The sequence below is a fragment of the Lineus longissimus genome, chromosome 5 (assembly GCF_910592395.1).
Source record: "Lineus longissimus chromosome 5, tnLinLong1.2, whole genome shotgun sequence".
Taxonomy (NCBI): domain Eukaryota; kingdom Metazoa; phylum Nemertea; class Pilidiophora; order Heteronemertea; family Lineidae; genus Lineus; species Lineus longissimus.
The window spans coordinates 8,017,152-8,038,693 of NC_088312.1; the positions used below are offsets into that span (position 1 = coordinate 8,017,152).

Genomic DNA, 21,542 nt, shown 5'->3' on the forward strand with positions numbered 1-21,542 from the left:
AGTACAAACAGAAAACACGTATTGAATAATAGCGATAGGGATAAGTAAGTGTTGCATCCCAACCACACCCTACATCACATCTAAACAGTACCCCATGTAACAGTACATCTCACCTGCACCCCAGACCATGTCACATCCCAAGCAATGTACAAAAACCCGCCCCATACATGTATCAGCATAAAATCTTACATCAATGTTTTGTGAACAATCTGAACATGCTTCTTTAGATTGCACCTCTGTGTACTCTGGTATGAACACATTGTGCATTTATAAGGTTTGTCCCCTGTGTGAACTCTCAAATGTACTTTTAGATGGTCCTTACGATTAAACAGCCTTGAACAATAGCTACAGATGTGCTTGAACTCTGGGTGCTGCCGACGAATATGGGCCGTCAGATGGGCAATGTCTTCATACTGTCTCTGACAGGCATGACACGTTAGCGCAAGGGTCTTTAAGTTTCCCCCAGAGATGGATGATATCTTGTGCGATGTGCTGAGACAGGGACGACTCGCCAACCACTGCAAAATAAAAGGATAGCCTCAAATTTAATTAATTGACTGAAGACAACAAACCTGACAACAAGGTAATATAACATGAAATGGATCAAGTTCATTTATTAGAGACAACATCAGACATTCAAGATCATGGTGATAAGTCACTATAACCAAAACAAAGCTTTTTCATGCCTCCTCATCTTAATATAGAGAGGACATAGTCACAAGCAGGGAGTGCCAGCATTAATTAATTTCTAATGGGGCAAGGAGAGCATTTCCTATGACTGTCTGAGCTACATGTATGAAGAAGACAAGCAAAAGATTTGAATAAACAAATGATTTCTATGGACGTGCACTGAGAGTGACGAAATTTATGGTGGATTCTGATCAATATACCCCACAGAATAAGGATTCAGAGTGATCATTTTGTTGTAAATATAAGTACAATGGGTGATATGAATGAGGACTCATGACAAGTAAATGCTTTTACTTTAATTTTGTACAGAAAAGCCGAGTGTATATTAGTGAAAGCATTTACTAGTCTTTATTAACATCACCCTACCTCTGCAAGCCTCAACACAAGAAGTGTCACTCTGGGACTAGGACACTTGTTCCGTGAGGTGAACATGATATCTCACAATATGTGACTTCAGTGACTGCTTCTGAGTGAAAGCTTTAGTACAATGAGGACAGGCAAAGGGTTTTTCTCCAGTGTGAACAAGAATATGCTTCCTTAAATGATCTCGGCGGTAGAACTTTTTCGGGCAGTGTGGGCACTGCTGCTCATATTTCTTCAACTGAGCCATATCATGAACACTCAGACTTGGTCGTGCTGTCTCTGGAGTCGACTCCTGGCCTGGTGACCAATAATGCTCTGGTGGAGCTGGTCTAGAAAAGGACTCCATATATGGTACTCTGATTCCATGTGCTGGTGGGAAGGCAGACTGATAAATGCCTCTACTATGGCTTATTTGTTTGCCTGGTTGATACTGGCTTCTTTGGAATGGTTGGTCTCCATGCACTGCCTTTCCATCTGGCCCAGTCTGTTCCAGTTGTCCGCCAAATCTGTCCAGAAATTTTTCTAAAGATTCTAATGGTTTGATCCTTTTCCACTCCCCACTTGAAAAGGATGTCCGCTGGAAGAGAGAAATACACAGGTAAGGTATGGAACGATAATATATCGAATAGGCCAGAAAATATCTATGTTCAGCCTTCGTCTTCTCCTACATTCAGATGTAATTCATTAAATTTCATCTAAAAGGAAAGAAAGGTTAGCTCACCCGTGTACGTCAGACAAAGTAAAAGTTTGGCGATATATCTCAACATCTCCTCCGTTATGGGAAAGAAAGCCTTCCCTTTTCAAGATTTGTTGGGGGCATCCAGTGATAATGGGGCCATCCCTTGAAGGAAGAATCCAGGGAATTTATACTGAAGGCCAACGTCTCCACAAGTATGGAGTGTACAACTTCCCTGCTCCATATGTCTGATACATCACACCATCATGGTGTATCTCTGAGCACGAAGTACGAAAATCATATTTTCTGACGGCTGATCGAGATTATCTCAAAGACCTTCTGCTTGGAATTGCTGTCCAAGAAGTATTTCTCTATGTTTGGGGCTTCGGGATGCAAATGGGAGAATTCAGTGCCAATGCTTATGGGATTCACCCTCACTGGCAATGTGTTGATCGAGACAAAAACGTTTGTTGTTTTTCAGGCCAGTAAAGTTAGATGTGGAGTCAACTGAAACAAAGAATATTTCGGACAAGAACAGATTTCTATTGTATTTATTATATACATGTAACTATTCCTCAATATTTACACATTCATATCTGGCATCAGTCATCTAATACTAAAACATGAACAACAAATTACAAAGATTCTCAATGAATCTGGCATTGGTGGAAGTCAGGTTCTGAGCGCCTTAGTTGTTGGTATGAGGGAGAGAAAGAAGGTGCAAATGTCTCTGTAGTCCAGCCTAAGAGATGAACACCATTCCTCCATGCAGTTACCTCAAGCTGCAAAACACTCTGAATAACAGAATTCAGTAGACTGGCTCATCCGTTTTTGCAATGGGCCAAGAAGTCACGACCATGGTGCCTCACCTTGACAAATGAATGATCATATGAGAGCGAAGTTTACCTCTCTGGGCAAAAGCTTTCCCACAAAGTGGACACTTAAATGGTCTTTCACCTGTATGAATTCGAACATGTCGTTCAAAATTTGAATAATGCCTGATTGATTTGTGACAGAATTGACACGTTATTGCTCCATTTTCACCGATGTGCGTCTTCAAGTGATTGCGAAACAAGAGCCATGATTCATAAGTGTCACCACATACTGCACATTTTTGTGGACTATTTGTAATTGGCCTCCGCATGGCCCATGGTGCCGGGTCACTCGTAGTGTCTCCAGGAGGCAAAGCTTGGCCAGAGAATGACCCGAACATGTTACTCTGCATTCTCAGATCTTTGCTCGAGTTCTCCATCGGGGATCCCACTTCTAATGGATATTCACCAATCTGGAGCGACAATAAGAAATCTCAAGTTAGGCTTAAAATCTATGACTTTGGATGCCGTTTCATGACAATGAGGTTGTATAGATGTCATCAAACTGTCACTCCTTAACAAGTCACAAGTTCCATGCAGTCCTTTCAACACAGCTACAGCACTAGAAAATTAATTTACACGAAGAGACAAGTTAGATGATGACTGGCATGCCAAAATCGTGAAACAAGTCTTTGAAAAGTTATATGCAACTATAACAGGTTCTACAACAGACATACAAATATATTCAATACTGTCATTTACAATTACTGTTTTGTTCACTTCACTGAGAATTATTCTTATTGTCACTGGAAATAATGTAAAGCCTATGACTGATTGTCATTAGAACTGCCATGAACTGTAACAGCATGAAGCACCAGGTTGCCTTTCTGAGCAAACCCTCTGTTACAAAGTTTACAAACAAATGGTTTTTCTCCTGTATGAATTCGGATATGACGAACAAGATGGTCGCAGCGACGGAATGTTTTTTCACAAAACTGACAGCGAAATTCACCCATGGCATTCGCATGAGTTTTTAAATGCTGTCGGAGGAGGTAATCCCACTGAAAGATGTCGCCACAGAGCTGGCAAGGGTGAGGTTCTGCATCGTAAGAAAGAGTGAGGTCAAGAGCACTTCCTGAATGTGGCTTATCGGTCTTTCCATCATGAGATTCTTTTTGTCCTTCAAGAGAATCTAGATGTGGTCTTTTTCTTTGGTGAAACTCAGCTGGTCTGCCCGATTGCAAACTTTGATTCCAACTTGGGGGACAAGCTGGACTACTTGGACGACAGGAGATCTTGGTCGGTATAAAACCTGGGGCAGGATATTCTTCTGTCTTTGCGTCAGTCCACTGCAAGAAGAATGCAAGCTTTTATAGTCAAAGTATTTTGAATGATCTTCGAAAAGACATTTAAACATTTCAACAGAATCGTAATTCAGGCATACACTAATGCACGCAAGAAAACATGGAAAGGGAGTCTTCCTTGATGATAACAGAGCTACCATAAACCTTCCACTCCACTTGCAGTTTATCTAAATGTACGTCACTGTCGCAGCCTGTGTCAATTTTCTCAAAGCCATCGTGGGGCTATATTCATGGGCTATATACATGAACTATGGGCACCGCAACGACAACATGAACGAGAAAAGCAACACATATAGCACCTCTATTCGAATTCGGAGTTCATTTGATGCCTGATCATATGAGCCGACAACCCCCCCTTCTGGGCGAACCTATGACCACAAACAGAACATTGATATGGTTTCTCTCCTGTGTGAGTCCTGACATGAAGGCGGAGATGATCCTTCCGGAAAAACTTCTTCCCGCAATGGGAACATTTCAAAGTTTGTGATGAGTGATATTTCATGTGACGCCGGAGGCTGTACAGCCACTGAAAGGTTTTCAAACAAAGTTTACAGACGTAGCTGCCATCAATGTAATCCATGTGTTCCGTTAGAACAGGCGCCTTGAGTCCAGGGCTGACCCCTTCGTTACCAACTAAACGTCTCTGATGGGCTTGCCGAGGGCTTTGCAGAGACGGTGTACAGAAGAACTGCAAGATAAAATTGGAGTAGGATATGTCATTTTATTATCTAAAATCATTCTTTATACAACCTAATTGCATTACATGTACATGAAGTACGATTTACGAGTGAACCGTAAATAAATGAGCACAGAACTTGATGACAGCATTGACCTTCATACTTGTATTTCGTCATTTGTACGGCTTGCAAAACCTGCCTACGATTACCATTTCTCAAGCATCAAAACGTCCTCTCAGACACCGCACTTTGTGCAACAACCTGTTGGCTACCATTTTGCTGATGTAAAGACAAATGTTTCATAAGCGCTGCTTTTCGATGAAAGCTACTGCTACATAAATCACATTGGTAGCGTCTGACACCAGTATGCACCCCGGCCACATGATCCCTCAAGTTGTCTATTCGATGGAAACCCTTGCGACAATATTGACAGACATGTTTCGGCTGCGTATGATTTTTCATATGTCTCACTAGACTGGTGTGATACTTGAAATCTTTTGGGCAATGAGGACACTTGAAGGGTTGGAGGTTGGTCTCGAACGCAAGCATACTACTCGTTCGATGAACTTGGCCGGGTTGATAGTACACAAACTGTAAAATACAACAAAAAGTTCTTATTTTGGTGATTTCATGTAATAACACCGAAAAGATGCATGACATGCTCAAAATGGCATGCAGTGGAGGGAGAAACGCTAGCGGAGCACACCTTTGATCCCCACACCACTCACTCGGGCAACGAAAACGGCAGCTCACTCATCAGTTGTTTACAAACAAAACACTCTCATGACTTCAATCCTTTTTTAAGTCATCAAAGGTTAAGTTTGCACTTGGATCAGCCCAAGTGTTATGGTGGATAGCAATGTGCTCATCCAGACTTCCCTTCTTGAAAAAGCTCTCCGGACACTTTAGACAAGGATAAGGTGTCATTTTATGGATGTTCCTAACATGTTTCATCAAATTATCCTTGCGGTGAAAATTTCTCTGACAAAACGAACATGAAAAATTTGCCACGGAGTGATTTCTCATATGTCTCAACAGACAGCCTTTGTTTTTGAAATGTTTTGGACATTCTGGACACACGAAAATTGAGTTATCACAATCTGTCAAGCCTTTCCCACGTCGGAAATGCAATCCTCTTGGAACTCGAATGTCAACGTCACCATAGGAGGTTGCCCACTGTAAAATACAGAAAGAAAGTTTATTTCCAAGTCCCTCAAAACTGCCAATATGCATTCATGTCTCAGAGTAAAACCCGAGGCTTTTTGGTGTCCAGACTCAAATCGTACAGCTGGCGGTTTCAGTATAACTAGAACTGTCCTGAACCACCAAACGCATGGAACTGCCTCAAAAAGCCTCACTCACTTTGAGTATATTATGGCAGGCAGGTACTACAATGTACTCTTGGTACCAGTAATAAAATGTAGAATATCAGCTGAAAGCCAAGTGCAGAACAACACCAAGTGTAAATCTCAATATCGTTGACATCAAGTGAAATGTCCCTTCCACCAACGAACTCACTCCTTTATTGAATATAAAGCATATACACTGCTTTGGCTATGTTGGAGGTCTCCACTGCCCTCATCATGCCCTTGGGGCCCATGAACAAGACTCATATGCTGGTTCAACTGGTGCGGTTGAATAAATGACTGGGAACAAATCTTGCACCGATGAGGTCTCAAGCCAGTGTTATGTTTGATCATAACGTGCTGCTCCAAATTGTCCTTGCGATAAAATCCCCTATTACAGTAACGGCAGACGTTAGTCGGTGTACAATGGTTCCGCATGTTTTGTTTGACTGATTGTCTGCATCTGAACTGCTTAGGGCAGTAGGGGCAGACAAAGCAAAGACCACTCCCACTGATGTTCACGATTTTGAACAAAGATTTTCCGTTAGGTTGTTCTATGCCTGATTCATTGCCAGAGAAGTGCAAGAAAAAAAACAGGCCTCGGTTTAAATTTTGACCCATAACCGCAAAACAAATGATGTCCGGGTGATACAAAAACATCACTATTGGTGCATGAAATTGGTCAAGAAAGGTCTTGGTTGTGTGCGTCCATCAGTCAACTTGTTGCACATCTTGTCCAACGAGGCTATGATATCCTTACACCCTTGTGAAAACCTTAAGGAGGTGTTTGTAGGGCGGTCTTATTTCAATCAGCCATACAGTCGAGATATTCAGTGAGCACATTTATGTCTGAGTAGATGACCAGTCTGATTGAAGGTCTTGCGACATAACTGACACATATATGGTTTCTCTCCTGTGTGGATTCTCAAATGAACTTTGAGAGAGTCACTCCTCAAGAACAATTTACCACAAAAGGAACAGTTATGGCCAAACTGATCAAACCCAACACTGTGTGTTTTCATATGTGTCGTAAGTCCTGCCATTAACGTGAACTTTTCACTGCAAAGAGTGCATCTGTATTCAGGATGTGACCCAGTGCCTCCAGGTGAAGTGAACAGACCAAGTTCAGCCCTCGGCTTCCAGTTAATACAAGGGGAGTTTGCATTGTAGGGATGGCACTGGAAGATATAAGTAAACATGATCTGTATAAAATCCGTTCAAAAGGACCCAGTGCACTTGCAGCAGTCATTTGCTTGGAAATTAGCAACGTCTCTGCCAATTTTCTTTCAAATAACCCTAGAATAAATATGATCAGTAGTTCCAGTTGTGTTAGACAGATGGCAGCTTCCTTTTCAAAGTATGAGCCAACATGTCCGTGAAAGGAAATAAGCTCTGACGTTTGTATGTTCGGATTTATTTCTGAATACTCTACATAGAACATAAAATCATCTTAAATATTCAACAAATATTTATCCGTACAGTAGTGATCATAGTAATGAGACAAATCTCTACCGTTGAAATACCAGACATTATACATTTCTTAAAATCTGCAACACAAAAGCACTGAACTTTGCCGACTCCACAGAAATACTCAAGTACAGCACATCAGAATCACTGACATGATTGACTGAGTATGAGCAAAAACCCATTGGATAACAAGGAGAAACTACAGCATTACCAATCACCAATGTAGGCCTATCGAAATGAAAACGTAACTTTTTTTCCCGAGTTTGCTACTGAAGGGCCCACGTCAACTGGAGTCCTAGGAAAGTTCATGACTTTCTGGATGGTGTCGACGCACATGGTGATTAAGCGTGCCTTTCTGAATGAACCCCTTGAAACAAAACGGACACTCATACGGTTTCTCTCCGGTGTGCATCCTCACATGATCCTTGAGATGACTCTGGCAGTAGAAGACGCGTTTGCAGAAGTCACATTTGAACCCGGACGATGTATGCCGCTTCATGTGAAGCGTCAGGTTGCCTTTCTGAGTGAAGCGAGTCTGGCAATGAAGGCATTCATATGGTTTCAGTCTGAAATTGCAGCTGTGCATATGAACCTTCAAATGCTCCAATTCCGGAAATACCTGACCACAATCCATGCATTCTAAAGATTTGGATGAAACCAGAGTTGATTGGCCAAAGTCGCCAAGGGTCCCTTCCGCATTCTTAGCAACGAGATGGCCGCAAGATTCGTCCCACTGCAAGACAGACGGAGACAAGTCAGTATTATACCCAAGTTTTGTGTCAGTGTAATAAAATTTAGTTCAGTAGCTTTGCTAGGAAACAGACTAATGATACCATGAATGATGAAATTGAAACAGACCCAGAGTAAGAAGCACTCATCACAGAGAAGAAATAAAAGCAGAATTCAAATGCAACGACTGCAAGCCAGCTTACATTTACAAAAACAATCAAATACAGAACATTTCCAAAACACATTGTGACCTGTACCCAATCCCCTCCCAACCCATCTCCACCAACCCCACCAATCACCCTCCCCGACACACACACCTGAATATACGAATTTCACACCAAATTTTCCTGCAATCCATTTTCCGACACCAGCCAAATTAAGTTCACAACATATGTGTACACTTGATAGTCCAATTAAAACGAAGTAAATTTCAGTCAGTTATGTCATGCACCTCACTAATTTGAACCTTCATCAGTATCAAGATGTTCATTATAGAGAGCGCCCATTTCATCATTATTCTTAGTTTCTTCATTCACTTCCATGGCTGCAGAAGCAGAATGCTCAGAGAGAATATGATTCTCCAGACTCTTTGCATCCAGGTGTGATGCACCGCAGCGAAGACACTGATGTGACGAAATTCCCGAATGAGTGTCCCTATGTTTCGATAGCTCATAATTATGAAGGAACTCTTCGTGGCAAATGGAGCAGACAAACGGCTTTGCATACATGTTGTCTTTGTGTTTTTGCTGGATGTGCTCACGCAGTGATCCGTCCGATTTGAAAAGCTCGCCACATTCTATACAAACGAAAGATGCAACTCTCGGCATGCGCATGTGTATGTTACGAATGTGGTCGTTCACTGCGCTTTTCCTTGCGAACATCTTCCCACAGTGTTCACATGCAAATGGCTTCTCTCCAGTATGTGAACGGATGTGATCAACACAATGATCCGCCCGTGCGAACTTCTTTGGGCAGTGCGGGCAAATGATTAATTTTTTGCCATCCTTTTCGACAGGCTCAGGGCATTGGCGTGAATAATCAGCCTTGGGTGCTCTCTGTCTGCCTTGGAATTGTCCCTTCTCATATCCAGGTGGCGAATCTTTGCACAATTTCATATGATGATTCTTCTGTGATTTCCTTTTGAATTTTTTTGGACAAAAGTCGCACATGAACGGTGTTTCACCGGTATGGATACGGACGTGATCGACCCAATGATCATGGCGGGAAAACCAACGCCCGCAATACTCGCAACTCCACCCTTCTCCTTTAGGATGAGGCTTGTGGTGGCCTTGGATATGATGCAGAAGGCCATTATACGTCTTGAACACTTTACCACAGTATTTGCAGAGCCTTGTCTCCAGTGGAATCTCTCGGTACAAATCGAACATCCATTTTTCCTTATGTGGCGGCGCACGAAATGCACTTCCAGTCATGTCTCCCACCTCTGAAGCAGAACCAAACCCTTGTGATGCATCGCTGTCTGATATTTCGTACTTGACGCCAGGATGTTCTTCAAAGCCTAAAGCAGGCTTAGTGGTCAATGGCAAATAAACAGAGTTGGGCTCGAGGTATGCGCTCTGGTGAAGGTCACCGGGGTCAAGGATGTCCAACGATCTCTCACACTGGAAGACAGAAGGAAAATTTCACTGGAAACTTCCGTTTGAATAATGATTTTTACTCAACATATTTTGAGTTCAAGAAAGCTAGTGAAACGTATCTTTCACAAGTTTATTCCCTGCAATATAACTAGAGAAATCAAAATAACTTTTAGAAATGTCAGATGTTTCAAAAGTTTTATTGTCATACATGTATCATCAAGAATTACAAATGACTAATAAAATTCAATCAGACACTGCAGTGATACACACTGAGACTGATAGCAAACACAGACAGAGAAACAGTGGCCTCGGTAAAGTGTAATTGTTCTTTTCACAATAAAAACTGTCCAGTCTGTAACTAAAATCCTTGAGGTACTTGCACCCAGCCTCACATTCCAAGATTCATTCTCAACTCCTGCCACTCCTGCGGATGTGATGACGATACATGAGACATAAGCTGAGCATTCTTGTCAAAAGCTGCATTACAAAATGAACAAGAATAGGCGTTTTCCTGAATATTGGAATGAGTCCGTAAGTGGGTCAGCAAGTGGACCTGACGATAAAACTTTTTATCACAATGTGGACACGGTAAACCAGCCGAGGTATGCTTTTTGAAATGATCCCGAAGATTCCGTTTGAACTTGAAAGTTTTACCACACTCTGGACAGCGACAATGTTCTGAACGGGTTAGACCTCTGGCGTGACGAGGGGTATCATGAGAAGCATGCCAAGGGAACGCAGGCTGTACAACCCTATTCAGACTACGGTAGAAGAGGCCATTCTGGAAGACATAAGATTACGGCCAGATTAAAGAATGCTGTAAATAGCCAATGGGTAAGCAAGCCTATCAGCAACAACCACACTAACACATGAATCTTACACCTTTAACAAACTCTGCAAACTTCACAGGGTGCGTACAACAGTGTTCCTTCTACAACAGCAAGTGCCGAGGCCAAGAATCCTTTTGAAATTAACCTTCAGCAGGCTCATTCCATCAATATCCAATATAAAACCACAAAATGTCGACCAAAAGGACAGACAAACAAACCCAAACAAAATAGAAGTATATTTCAAGCATATCCCTTTTTCTAATGAGTACATGAGAGTACATACGTACTTTCGAGTCTAGTCTTTCCATCAATTATAAGTCAAATACTAATGATTTCCAGCCACTTTGTGAGAGAACACATGCGCCAGCATACTCTGTTTATAAGTGAAGGCTTTATCACATAGCGGACATTTGAATGGTTTCTCTCCTGTGTGAATCCTCATATGAATATCGAGGTGATCTCGACGATAGCAGACTTTCCCACAATAGGAACACTTAAACTGGGACGCAACGTCATGTTTCTTCATATGTTGAGTCAGGTTAGTTTTATACTTGAAGGACTTGTTGCAAAATTTACAAAGATTCTCAACTCGCTGTTGCTGTGCCAGAACATGAAATTCTGAATTGCTTTTGGACGGTTGGAACCTGCTTTGCGTATGGGCAGGATTGGGCGTTCTCCCAGCTGGCCAAGGCTGTCCTTCATTTTCAAGAGGAAGAGTTGTTCCGAAACCAAGACCACTGGACTGCAAAATAAATCATACGCATTTTGATTTATTGAGTCAATGCAAAGGGTGGAAGGTCATTTTCACATCCACTCATACTGTGACCTCATTCTGAAATGTATATTTTTTGGGATTGACCCTCTGATGTAAGAATCAGTATAAACACTGGAGTCTTCATAAATTCTTGATCTAAACTGAGTCAGATTGTATCACTCACTCAATCTTGCAACTTTAACATTTCTATATCAACTGTACCACGGACTGTATGATGGAACAAACTTCACCTCTGCTCAACACAGATTTTAAGATTCAAGCCACACAGACATTAGCCACCACACAAGTATGTATACATCTATCACACAAGCAAAGCAATCAAAGACATGACACATCGAAACTGAGCATCAAGAGTAACACACGCTTAGAAAAGCTATTTCGTCCGATAAGAAAGATGCATGTGACCACTGGGGATATGTCTGTTCCTCTGCCATCAAGGATTGGGGAAGCCATCTTCAAATGCTTGTTCTCCAGGATGCTGTTTCACTCTATGATACTGCCACGCCGAATACGACATAAATCCGTCACCACAGATCTTGCAAGCATAAGGTCGTTCTCCCGTATGTTGTCGCATGTGTATCTTCAACACGTTACTGTGCTTGAAAGCTGATGAGCAGACGTGACAATTATACGGCTTCTCCCCGGTGTGTATTCTCATATGAACAGTCAAGTTCCCCCTCTGAGCAAAGGCTTTTTCACAAAGTGAACATTTGAATGGTTTTTGGCTTTCGTTACTTCTAAAACGTCTTTCAAAAGTCACTGTCTGGGGTGTTTCAATGAAATGTGTCCTCTCGAGCATGATTGGGCTGATCCGAGTCGAGATTCCCTTCAAATTTGACTGAAAAATTGAGAAGGAAGACGTCAACACAGGCCAGTTTGTCTGGTACCACCGCAGATGAAACTCCCAAGAATACCAACATCATGAGGTAATTTCATGTGTTATACACTGTCACAATAAGTAGGTACCATTAAAAATGTCCCAGGCTAGTGTGTTTTGTGTCACTCCAATCTTTCTCTAGAGGGTGCTGTCAAAGCCTTAGAGTCAACGGTATTTCACCTAGAACTGATAGGGTAAAATGTCCCTTATTTTGTGTACGGCACATGATTGATTATGATTTTTCCTTCATGACATTTACTGATTGATTGATTGATCAATAATGGTACCAATATCAGCAAGTATGAGCAATCAATAAATCAATAGGTGTACAGTTCATTGTATACAGGGTTGTTCAGAATACTTTGTCTTTGACATGACAAATGTATTTAATTATTGACTAGTTCGGGTGAGGCAGAAACACTTTTAGATAGCTCAGAAATAATATTCATCTTCCTCATGCCAGTTCAAATTAAAACATGATGAGCCTTTGCATAACATCAAATGCCTCAGGGTTGTGATGCCAAAGTAGATTCGTGGAACATCGTCTTAGAATTGTGGAACATGTTTTCCTCCAAGCTCTGTTTATTGATGTCGGACAAAGGACCATGAAAGTTGTGAACAGACTGAAGATGAACAAGAAGACATTTTTGCTCTACAAACGAATGGTAACAAAAATGGCAAATGAATGGATTTTCTCCGGTATGGCGTCGTACGTGTACTTTCAAATTGTTGCTGTTTTTGAACGCTTTCTGACAATAGCTGCAGGTATAAGGGGTCTCTCCGGTATGAACTCGAATATGAACCTTCAAATTCCCTTTTTGGTTGAAGGACTTGTCACAGAAATTGCACTTGAATTTCTTGTAAACGAAGCCCTGTTTTGGCGAAATGTCTCCGCCGACGCTACTGGCTGGCCATGAGGTCATGCGACCAATAGGGGTGGTCCACTGCAAGAAGAAACGAAGGAAGAAGTAAGACTAGGTGAAGGGGCGAGCTCGGTGTTAATCTGATCTGCACAACATCAAAACACTAGAAAAAGAAAGATAATCTGACAACAACTGTATACTGAAGAATATTGTATTTTACACACTAATGTATGTATTTGAATATGAGGATTAGGCGAAAATCAGAGGTTATGCCTTTCTTCAACTGGACACCGTCTTTTAACAAACATCAAATATACGACTGAGTGTACCAATACAACATTGCCTGGTAACTCAAGGCGTCAACTACTCAACTATAGGTATAATATCGGAAAAATCTTCCAGATATGTCCACCCAGACATATTGATTTTTGTCAGCACAATGAATGTCATCCATGAAACTTGAGTAACCATGGTAACTGTCCAACAGTCAGGAATCTCAGTGGAGTGCCACACTGATTGCAGAATGCTGCAGTCTTGACTCCGGCCTCTTTCAGGCAGATAATAGACATCCAGTCTTCCATTTCAAACAAGACAACTGGTGTCGGAATGAAATGTCATGAAATCTCAGACTTCCAAACAAAACAAAATCCTATACTTTTTCCAACTTTATGCAACCAAGTCTCATGTGAGGTGGACACTCCACCCTTTCCTGACATAACAACATATGACTTTGTAGATGACGGTGCTCGGAGAAGCATTCGCCACAATTTTTGCAAATATATGGTTTCTCTCCTGTGTGTTTCCTAACATGAACCTTCAAGTGATTACTATGCTTGAAAGCCTTTTTGCAGAATCGGCAAGTATATGGCGTCTCCCCAGTATGAATACGCAAATGGACTTTCAAATTCCATTTAAGAGAGAATGACTTGTCACAATAACAACATTTAAACTGTTTTAGTTTTGGTAGACGTTCCTGTCGTGTTGTCGCGGGTAGGCCTATTCGCCACGGAAAATCCAACATCGACGGAAAACAATTCACCATAGACGGATATTTCCGTAAGAGGAGAGAGGTGCCTTTGTTTTGAGTGCGGAGGAGTCCGTGAGTTGTTACACCACCTTGCGTGCACTGCAAGAACAAAATAGGGAAACCTGTAGCGGTACTGTCAGACAAGACACCAATATAGACTACAGGAGCAGACGTCAGCTACCAATAACAACAATAACTGGAAAATCGAATGATTTGACTTTATTTTCTAAGAACTATTTACATGACAACAACAGGAACACAGAAACCAAGACTGATAAAACATGCCACGAAATATGTTAGGTAAAAGATGGGGCGGTCAACTTGTGGGAAATGCTAAAATGTCGAAGGTGACACTTTAATGTTGACACTTTTTTGTAACATTGGCTTTGAAGTTGCAGATTACAAAAGAAAGTTCAACCAAATATTTCTTTAGGAAACTTCATGGGGCACTGGTTTTTGCTGAAAACAATTCAGGTGTTTTCGATCTTGGCAAAAATTTCCCCCATACTTAATGCACTGTCAGTTGGACCACACTGCACAGGATGGTGCCACAAAGCCGCACTTGAAGGAAAACCCCTCCACAATGTCGACATCTGAATGGCTTGTCACCAGTGTGTTGATTAGCACATGGCTATATCGAAATTTCAGGCAACAGAATTCACAATGTATGCTTTTTCACCAGTATGGCATCTCATTCTGACGCATACTTGCAATTGCATTTGTAGAAAATTGCTGTTACGTTTCACTGCCCTGCTACAATAACATGGAGTCATTGATCACTGGCAGTAAAGGGTGACCACGAATTCATGGCTGAAATCAAGACTCAGCAACATGAGACATAGCTGTAGCAGCCGATGACCATGGTTGCCATAGTAACAGCAGAGTGGTTCTGACAATCCCCATGGCAACCTTGCGCAAAGGGAAGCAGGACTTGTTCATCATGCTGAAGCTGAACCCTCCGGCTCATGTGACAGAAGATGACATTGATGTAGATACCTGATCGATAGCAATGATGTGAGGGAACAGCAGTGGAAGTGCTTCAGCTTTGAGCAAAAGGGAATGACTGAAGCTTTTCTTTATCATTTTTTACCATTTTTAAAATGAAGGCAGACGACTCAAAAATTGGAAAGGTGGTGTACCACTCGATAACCACTTTGAAGGAAGATAAATCAGGCATCAAATTGCACAATTGTAGCACTGACACAGCCTCTTCAGCGCAGAAAGCGGCAGCCCAGCAGTTCCTAACTCATTTCATCATTCCCTCCTGATCAGTAATATTTCTCTCTTGTATGGTAAATAAGAAAACAGTCATTTTTACACAATGGAACCTGGCATCCATCGCAGATGTAACGAGTTGCGCTTCGCTTTTTTCGCCTAGCGCAGACACGACATCTTCGCTGGGGGTATGGAGACCGTGATGTACTAGGTATATTGACCATTTTGTGATTTGCTTGGTTGCCATCAAGTCTGCCGGGAGGATCAGAATTTTGGTTGTTAAATCCTGCAACAGCGAGGAGTTCTTCCACAGTTTGGGGCATTTGTGCAGAATGTTTGGCCTTGTTTGTTATGGAATACCACCGTGATGGGTGCTGGTTATTATTGCCGGAATTCCACTGGATGGCACCACCGTGCACCTGGAGTGGAAATAAAGAACGCGTCAATTTAGTAGATTTGCTCAAAGAAAGTGTTAGTAAAGTTTGCATCATGGCAAATTTCGTCAAGAAAACTTTGAACCAGTAACAGGAATGATAATGGGTTTGAATATCGACATAACAACCTCGTAGTGTTCTTTTTCTTATTACTATGTATACATCCCGACTCTCATGGTTTTATACTCCCTGCATGTACTAACTTACTGATACTATCAAAAGTTTAATGGTAAGACTGACGACATGACCAACCACTTCCTCTCTAAAACAACAAACCTGAAGTCAAATAACTAAGGAGCGAAAGACACGGAAAAGAATAAAATATGGAAACCAAGTTTCAAGGACAAGCTGGTTTACACTACCTTCACAGATATGTAACTACAAAACATAGGCCTACTTTGACGCACACACTAGCCAAGACAACCACTCCAACTAGACAGACCCGGAAATGTATCTTCAAGCGGAAATGTATCTTCAAGCGTTGCAGATGGAAAATTGCCCCTTTCCTTTGAAGTGCATCAATATTTATAAGTGTCCCAGTCCACATCCTTCATCCAAGACCACAAATCTCCTTTCCTTTTGCTATCCACTCATTCAGACCTCCTCTCTTCAGCACATGAAATAGATTATTTCCAAATTTCTCTCAGGGTCTTCCATTTTTTTAACATAACATATAGCTAGAAGTTGTATAAAATTCGTCTTTCTTCATGGAAGCATCACACTGTCACTGGTATGGTCGAAGTTATCAAATCAAGAGGAATCTTTTATCTCTTTTTTTACAAACTTGTATATTCCGCTAATAATCTAGAAATGACAAGAGTCAAGATGATCTGGAGTCAATTTTAAGCACTCCAAATACATGTGTCATTTCTATGCAAGTCTTCTATCTAATTCTACACAGTAAACGGTTATCATGTGTCATTTCTATGCAAGTCTTCTATCTAATTCTACACTGTACACGGATATTAGGCTGAAAAAAACTTCCTGAAATAAAAGAAATGTGGGCAGTAGGGCTATGGCCAAAACAGAGTCAAGCAAAAGCCCCATTATCTTCCTTTCTTGTCTGGACTATAGGTGCTGAAACATTTCACAATGGTCAATCTCATCCATGACAAACAATTCTGGACTAAACAACACAGACGCATTTCGTGCAATAACTTTTTACATCCTGGACAGTTGCAAAATTCTGAATTTCAATGCAACTATTTTAAAGCTGAAGGATCTTTAAGATATATGATCGACTTTCAACGACTGACCTAATGTTGCCAAAATCGAAAGCATTTTGTTTCCCCACTTGTAACAGTGCTTCACAACTGGTGGCACTGATCAGGAATGAGGCAAATTGAAGTCTTTCAAAAACTTGAGCAAGAATCAGTATCATGTATATGTAACATATCTTAGAGGAGACTGACCAATGTGACACAGAAAATACTGCATGCAAATACATGTAAGGAATGATGAAATTTTCAAGCATGAATTATGGAACTTTTTTCTCTCTCTTTCAGAGAACAAGCTTTTGTATCAAAGTCCCTGCACACAGAATGTATACATATTGTTAACAAGTTCCATTTGACATGCTTGATTGATAAACCAAGGAACTGAGAAGAATGTTCCCAAAATCTTGTTTGTCACCAAATTTTATATGATTCAAGAAGAAAAGACCACTTTTTTTCTCTCGAAAATTGCATGCAAGCCAGGGTGTTCTACTGATCCCCACTGCCTGTTCGTGACAGTTCGATCAACATCACCAGCTACTACACATGAAATGACCTAAAAACAATGCCATCACAAAATGTCTTGATATTTGTATCAATTGTTTAAAATAGCAGTATTCTAACTGAGGCAAGTTGATGAAAATGCATGTAAATCTAGTTGTTGGCATGCCATCGCTTTTCATATCAAATATTTGCAACATTTTTGTTGGCTCCAAGAAACAAAATGTCTTGATATTTGTATCAATTGTTTAAAATAGCAGTATTCTAACTGAGGCAAGTTGATGAAAATGCATGTAAATCTAGTTGTTGGCATGCCATCGCTTTTCATATCAAATATTTGCAACATTTTTGTTGGCTCCAAGAAACTGACAAAGGGACTGTTTCGACGCCAATGGTTGCATCACTGAAGATGAGTCAAGTTTTAAAGACATCGTTGATTCCAAAGACAGATAGTCAACAAACACCTTCAAGACAGCCACATTTTGGGTGTTAGCTGAATAAACCTAACTAAATGACATAATGCCTGCAAGTAGATACAGTAAGAAAGCAGTGCTCATGTGAGTGACTGACACTGCACACCTTGAAACAACTAGGTCCTAAATACCATTCATTACAGCACGAAGTCAAATAATGATTCTTCAGTGAAGCAGCCCCACAGCACCAAACTAGACCATGGATCATTCAACTTTTCTAGAAAAACATTGCTGATAGGGAAAAGACCAATTCCTTCAGAAGTATACCATGTTTACAGATGAATTTCTAGATATTGTTTGATGGCTTCACGGCTTTATCTGATTTTAGGGAGTCTGGAAAGTTGAAGGAACAATAACGCAACTGCGTACATACCCGAATAGAAATGAATACACTGTGAAATATCACTCCAGTCAGTTCTGCGGAGTGTTTAAAATGAAGCCACCATCATATCATCAACAATTTTGTAATTCACTATACTACGGATTGGTAGACAGCATTATTTACCAATCAAAATGGATTATTTTTTACCCTACTTTCATTTTTAAAGCACAACATTTGAACTTATCAAACTGCAGATTGCAGCAGAACAATTTTATGATCCCAAATCAAAATTTACAGGAATAATGTTCAAAAAGTTTCTTGATCCTGAGAGGTACAAAGTGACCATCCATTCATATTTTCCAAACTCCCCTAAACCAGATGATTTTAAAATCTTCCATGATAAAAAAAGACACCCACCTCTGCTGATGCTTCCTCCTTGAGCTCGCCTGACATGCCTGGAGCTGGCATGTCAGCGAGGGAACTCGATGGAATAGGCCCCGATACTGGCACAGGACTTGAATCTTGGCTTAGATTTGAATCAGACTGTTCCATCTCTACATCACCTATTTTCATTTGACTCGTATCGATTTGATTAATATGAAAATTGTCAGAGTTTGATGAGGTAGGATTGTTAGGGTCTAACAAATGTAACGGAACTTTCCACGATTCCAAATGTGCATTATCATTTTGTGAACTTCTATTTTGCAAAGTCATTGTGCTAGTCCGTGGTACCTTCTTTTGAGGGCTATGTGAAACACTTTGTTGGAAAGAAGGCGAATTTAAAGGCCTGGAAGCGTTTTTTTGTTGTGAACTAGCAGTACATGTATATAAGTCTTTTCTTTTACCGTCAGCAGCCAAAGACATGATGCTTGAAATGGCAAAGTCTTGGTGCTCGACAGACATGTCTAGGGTTGGTGGAGGGGAATCCGGAATCTCGATCACCTGGGAACCAGATGCCTGAAAGTAGAACATGCAGACATTTGTGAATTATGTAATATGATTGTTAACTCTTCGAGTGCCCTTGATGGATAAGTCCGATTTTTCGTCTTACACGTATCCTCCAAGTGCCCACGACGGAACTTTCTGATTTATTGTTAGTCCATCACCAGAAAGGTAGATGTCCTCTTAATCGCCGCGAAACAGTTGCTAACAATCGTCGATGAAGTTGGAATTCCCCAGATGTAGGGGCAAATCGCGAAAATCGATGTGTACTAAAAGAGTTAACAGCAATAACAGACATAGGAAGCCAATTGACAAACAATCAGGATTAGTTTTCGAATCACATCAACTGAGAGTGTTACCCATCCACCACATTATTGTACTGGAACATGTAGATGTACTGGTACATGTACATGTAACTTGTAGACACTACAACCAGCACATGTCCAGCTTCCAACTCTTCTATTTACAAGTTACCTTAGTACGAGGAAGAAATACTTACTGCTTTAGATTGAAGACGTCTCCTTGTAGCTGCATGTGCTCTTCTCTCTGAATCAAGCACCTCTTCTAACTGTCGAACTCGGTCCTTGAATTCTTCATTCTCACGTCGCATTTCATCCTGAATTTTTCGCAATAGTCGATCCTTGACACTCATCTGTTCATCTTTCACATTCAACTCCATCTTAAACTTTTCATTGTCCATTTTAATTTGTACCAATCGATTCTGTTTTTCCATCATTTCTGTCCGTGTTTCCTCTAACAAGTCCCGATGTGACGCCAAGTCATTTTGTACCCGATGTAGTAAATTATCAGTTGTTGTAAACTCTACCCTTAATTTTGAAATTGCCAGTTCTTTTGCATTCAATTCCTCCTGCAGCTTGGACAACTCTTCAGAACTGTTCCCCTGGCCTTCAACGAATTCAGCTTTCATTTCTTTGATTTGTGCTTTCTGAAACTCCATCTGCTTTTCTGCTACACTAATACTGTTTTCTCTCACAAAAAGGTCTGCTTGATACTTCGTAAAAAGACTGAATAAGTCTGACCAGACTTTACTAAGCAGAGCACCTTTCTCGTGAAGCTCCGCCTGCATATTCTGGACGGCTTCTTGAGACTCTGCCATTTCTTCAGTCATTTTTTTGTATGTTAATGCTATTGCACCAAACTCTGTTTAATATTCCGCCTATCTGAAAAACAGAAGGGTCCTATCTTGACACACAGTTGAAAAAACAGAACCATAATATCAATAAACTTCACATCGCATCACAGTGAATTTGAAAAATAGCCTCAAATTTAATGCCAATTTGCAATAAGAATACTTCTTCACACTACAGACTACTGTATGTACAATGCATAGCTGCATTAATGTTGGGTAACCCTGTAATTTACAGTTACCTACGCATGCGCAGTACGACACAATTATGAACACATCACAAAATCACACCCAATAACCACCTATTTTAACAATTTCTGGTTTTAATAACAGATACATTCTAGTACCATTATTATGTACACATATTCAATGTGTATCTTACCAAGTTAAGATAACTAGATCATCACATATATAGCATTTTTTTTACAAATAAATCGAAGAAAACCCAAAGCGACGATTTGTTACATCCTCGATGTACACATTGAGGGATGTCGGAGTTCTTCTAGTAATAATAGGTGACGCCACCATTAGGTCATGAATTCCTATGCGCGGGAAATACGAATGCGCACGTGTGGTCTTAAAAAAATTTAACCTTGACTAAGGTACTGCGAGGTATTTGTAGGGTATTGTAGGGTAAATAACAGGGGGTAATTTGGCCCGGGCCAAAATACTCTATCATTTAACCTACAATACCCCACTAAAACCACACTTTTTGGAAAGCGTCAAGGTATTGTGAGGTATTTGTAGGGTATTGTATGGTAAATAGCAGGGGGTAATTCGGCCCGGGCCAAAATACTCCCTCATTACCCAACAAAAACCTCACAGTACCTCAGCCAAGGCTAAATTTTTTTAGTAGGGTTACAGTGTTGCATAGGAGGTTTCAGATTTTTTGAAAAGGGATGGCCCCCTGTAAGGACTTGTGATAATGTGAATGGTGTCCTGGGGGGGGGGGGGGATTCATAGTGGTGATTAACCATTTAATAGGAACTCAGGTGAATGTGATCATCTGAGAAATCGGATGTGGATTCATATTCATATTTCCCTTTGTTAATACCAGTCAGGTGATATTTATTTACATGTTGTAGGGAATTTATGTCCTTCAGTAAAATGTTTCTTTGTGCTACTGTAAAACCCCCCAGGACATGTTACGTCTTTCTATTCTAGTTTTCTTGTCTCTGGTCTTTGGTTTGCTAAATTTAC

General features: G+C 40.8%; 1 protein-coding gene across 4 annotated transcripts; it reads right to left on the minus strand.

Moving 5' to 3' along the window:
* Positions 1-429: 429 nt before the first annotated feature.
* On the minus strand, positions 430-20,816 carry LOC135487844 (zinc finger protein 263-like). 4 transcript variants are annotated; one of them, XM_064771965.1, is made up of 5 exons: positions 20,725-20,816; positions 19,695-20,376; positions 18,671-19,210; positions 1,057-1,630; positions 430-518 (listed from the first exon to the last, which is right to left on the minus strand). In XM_064771965.1, the coding sequence occupies exons 2-4, from the start codon at positions 20,322-20,324 to the stop codon at positions 1,094-1,096; spliced, it is 1,707 nt and encodes a 568-aa protein (XP_064628035.1). In that variant the 5' UTR covers positions 20,325-20,376; positions 20,725-20,816; the 3' UTR covers positions 430-518; positions 1,057-1,093. The 4 variants fall into 4 exon arrangements, 3 of the variants coding, with proteins under 3 accessions (XP_064628035.1, XP_064628033.1, XP_064628034.1); XR_010446892.1 differs by lacking the exons at positions 430-518; positions 1,057-1,630 and adding exons at positions 7,129-8,128; positions 8,442-9,746; XM_064771964.1 differs by lacking the exons at positions 430-518; positions 1,057-1,630 and adding exons at positions 11,305-12,165; positions 13,008-13,148.
* Positions 20,817-21,542: the final 726 nt, after the last annotated feature.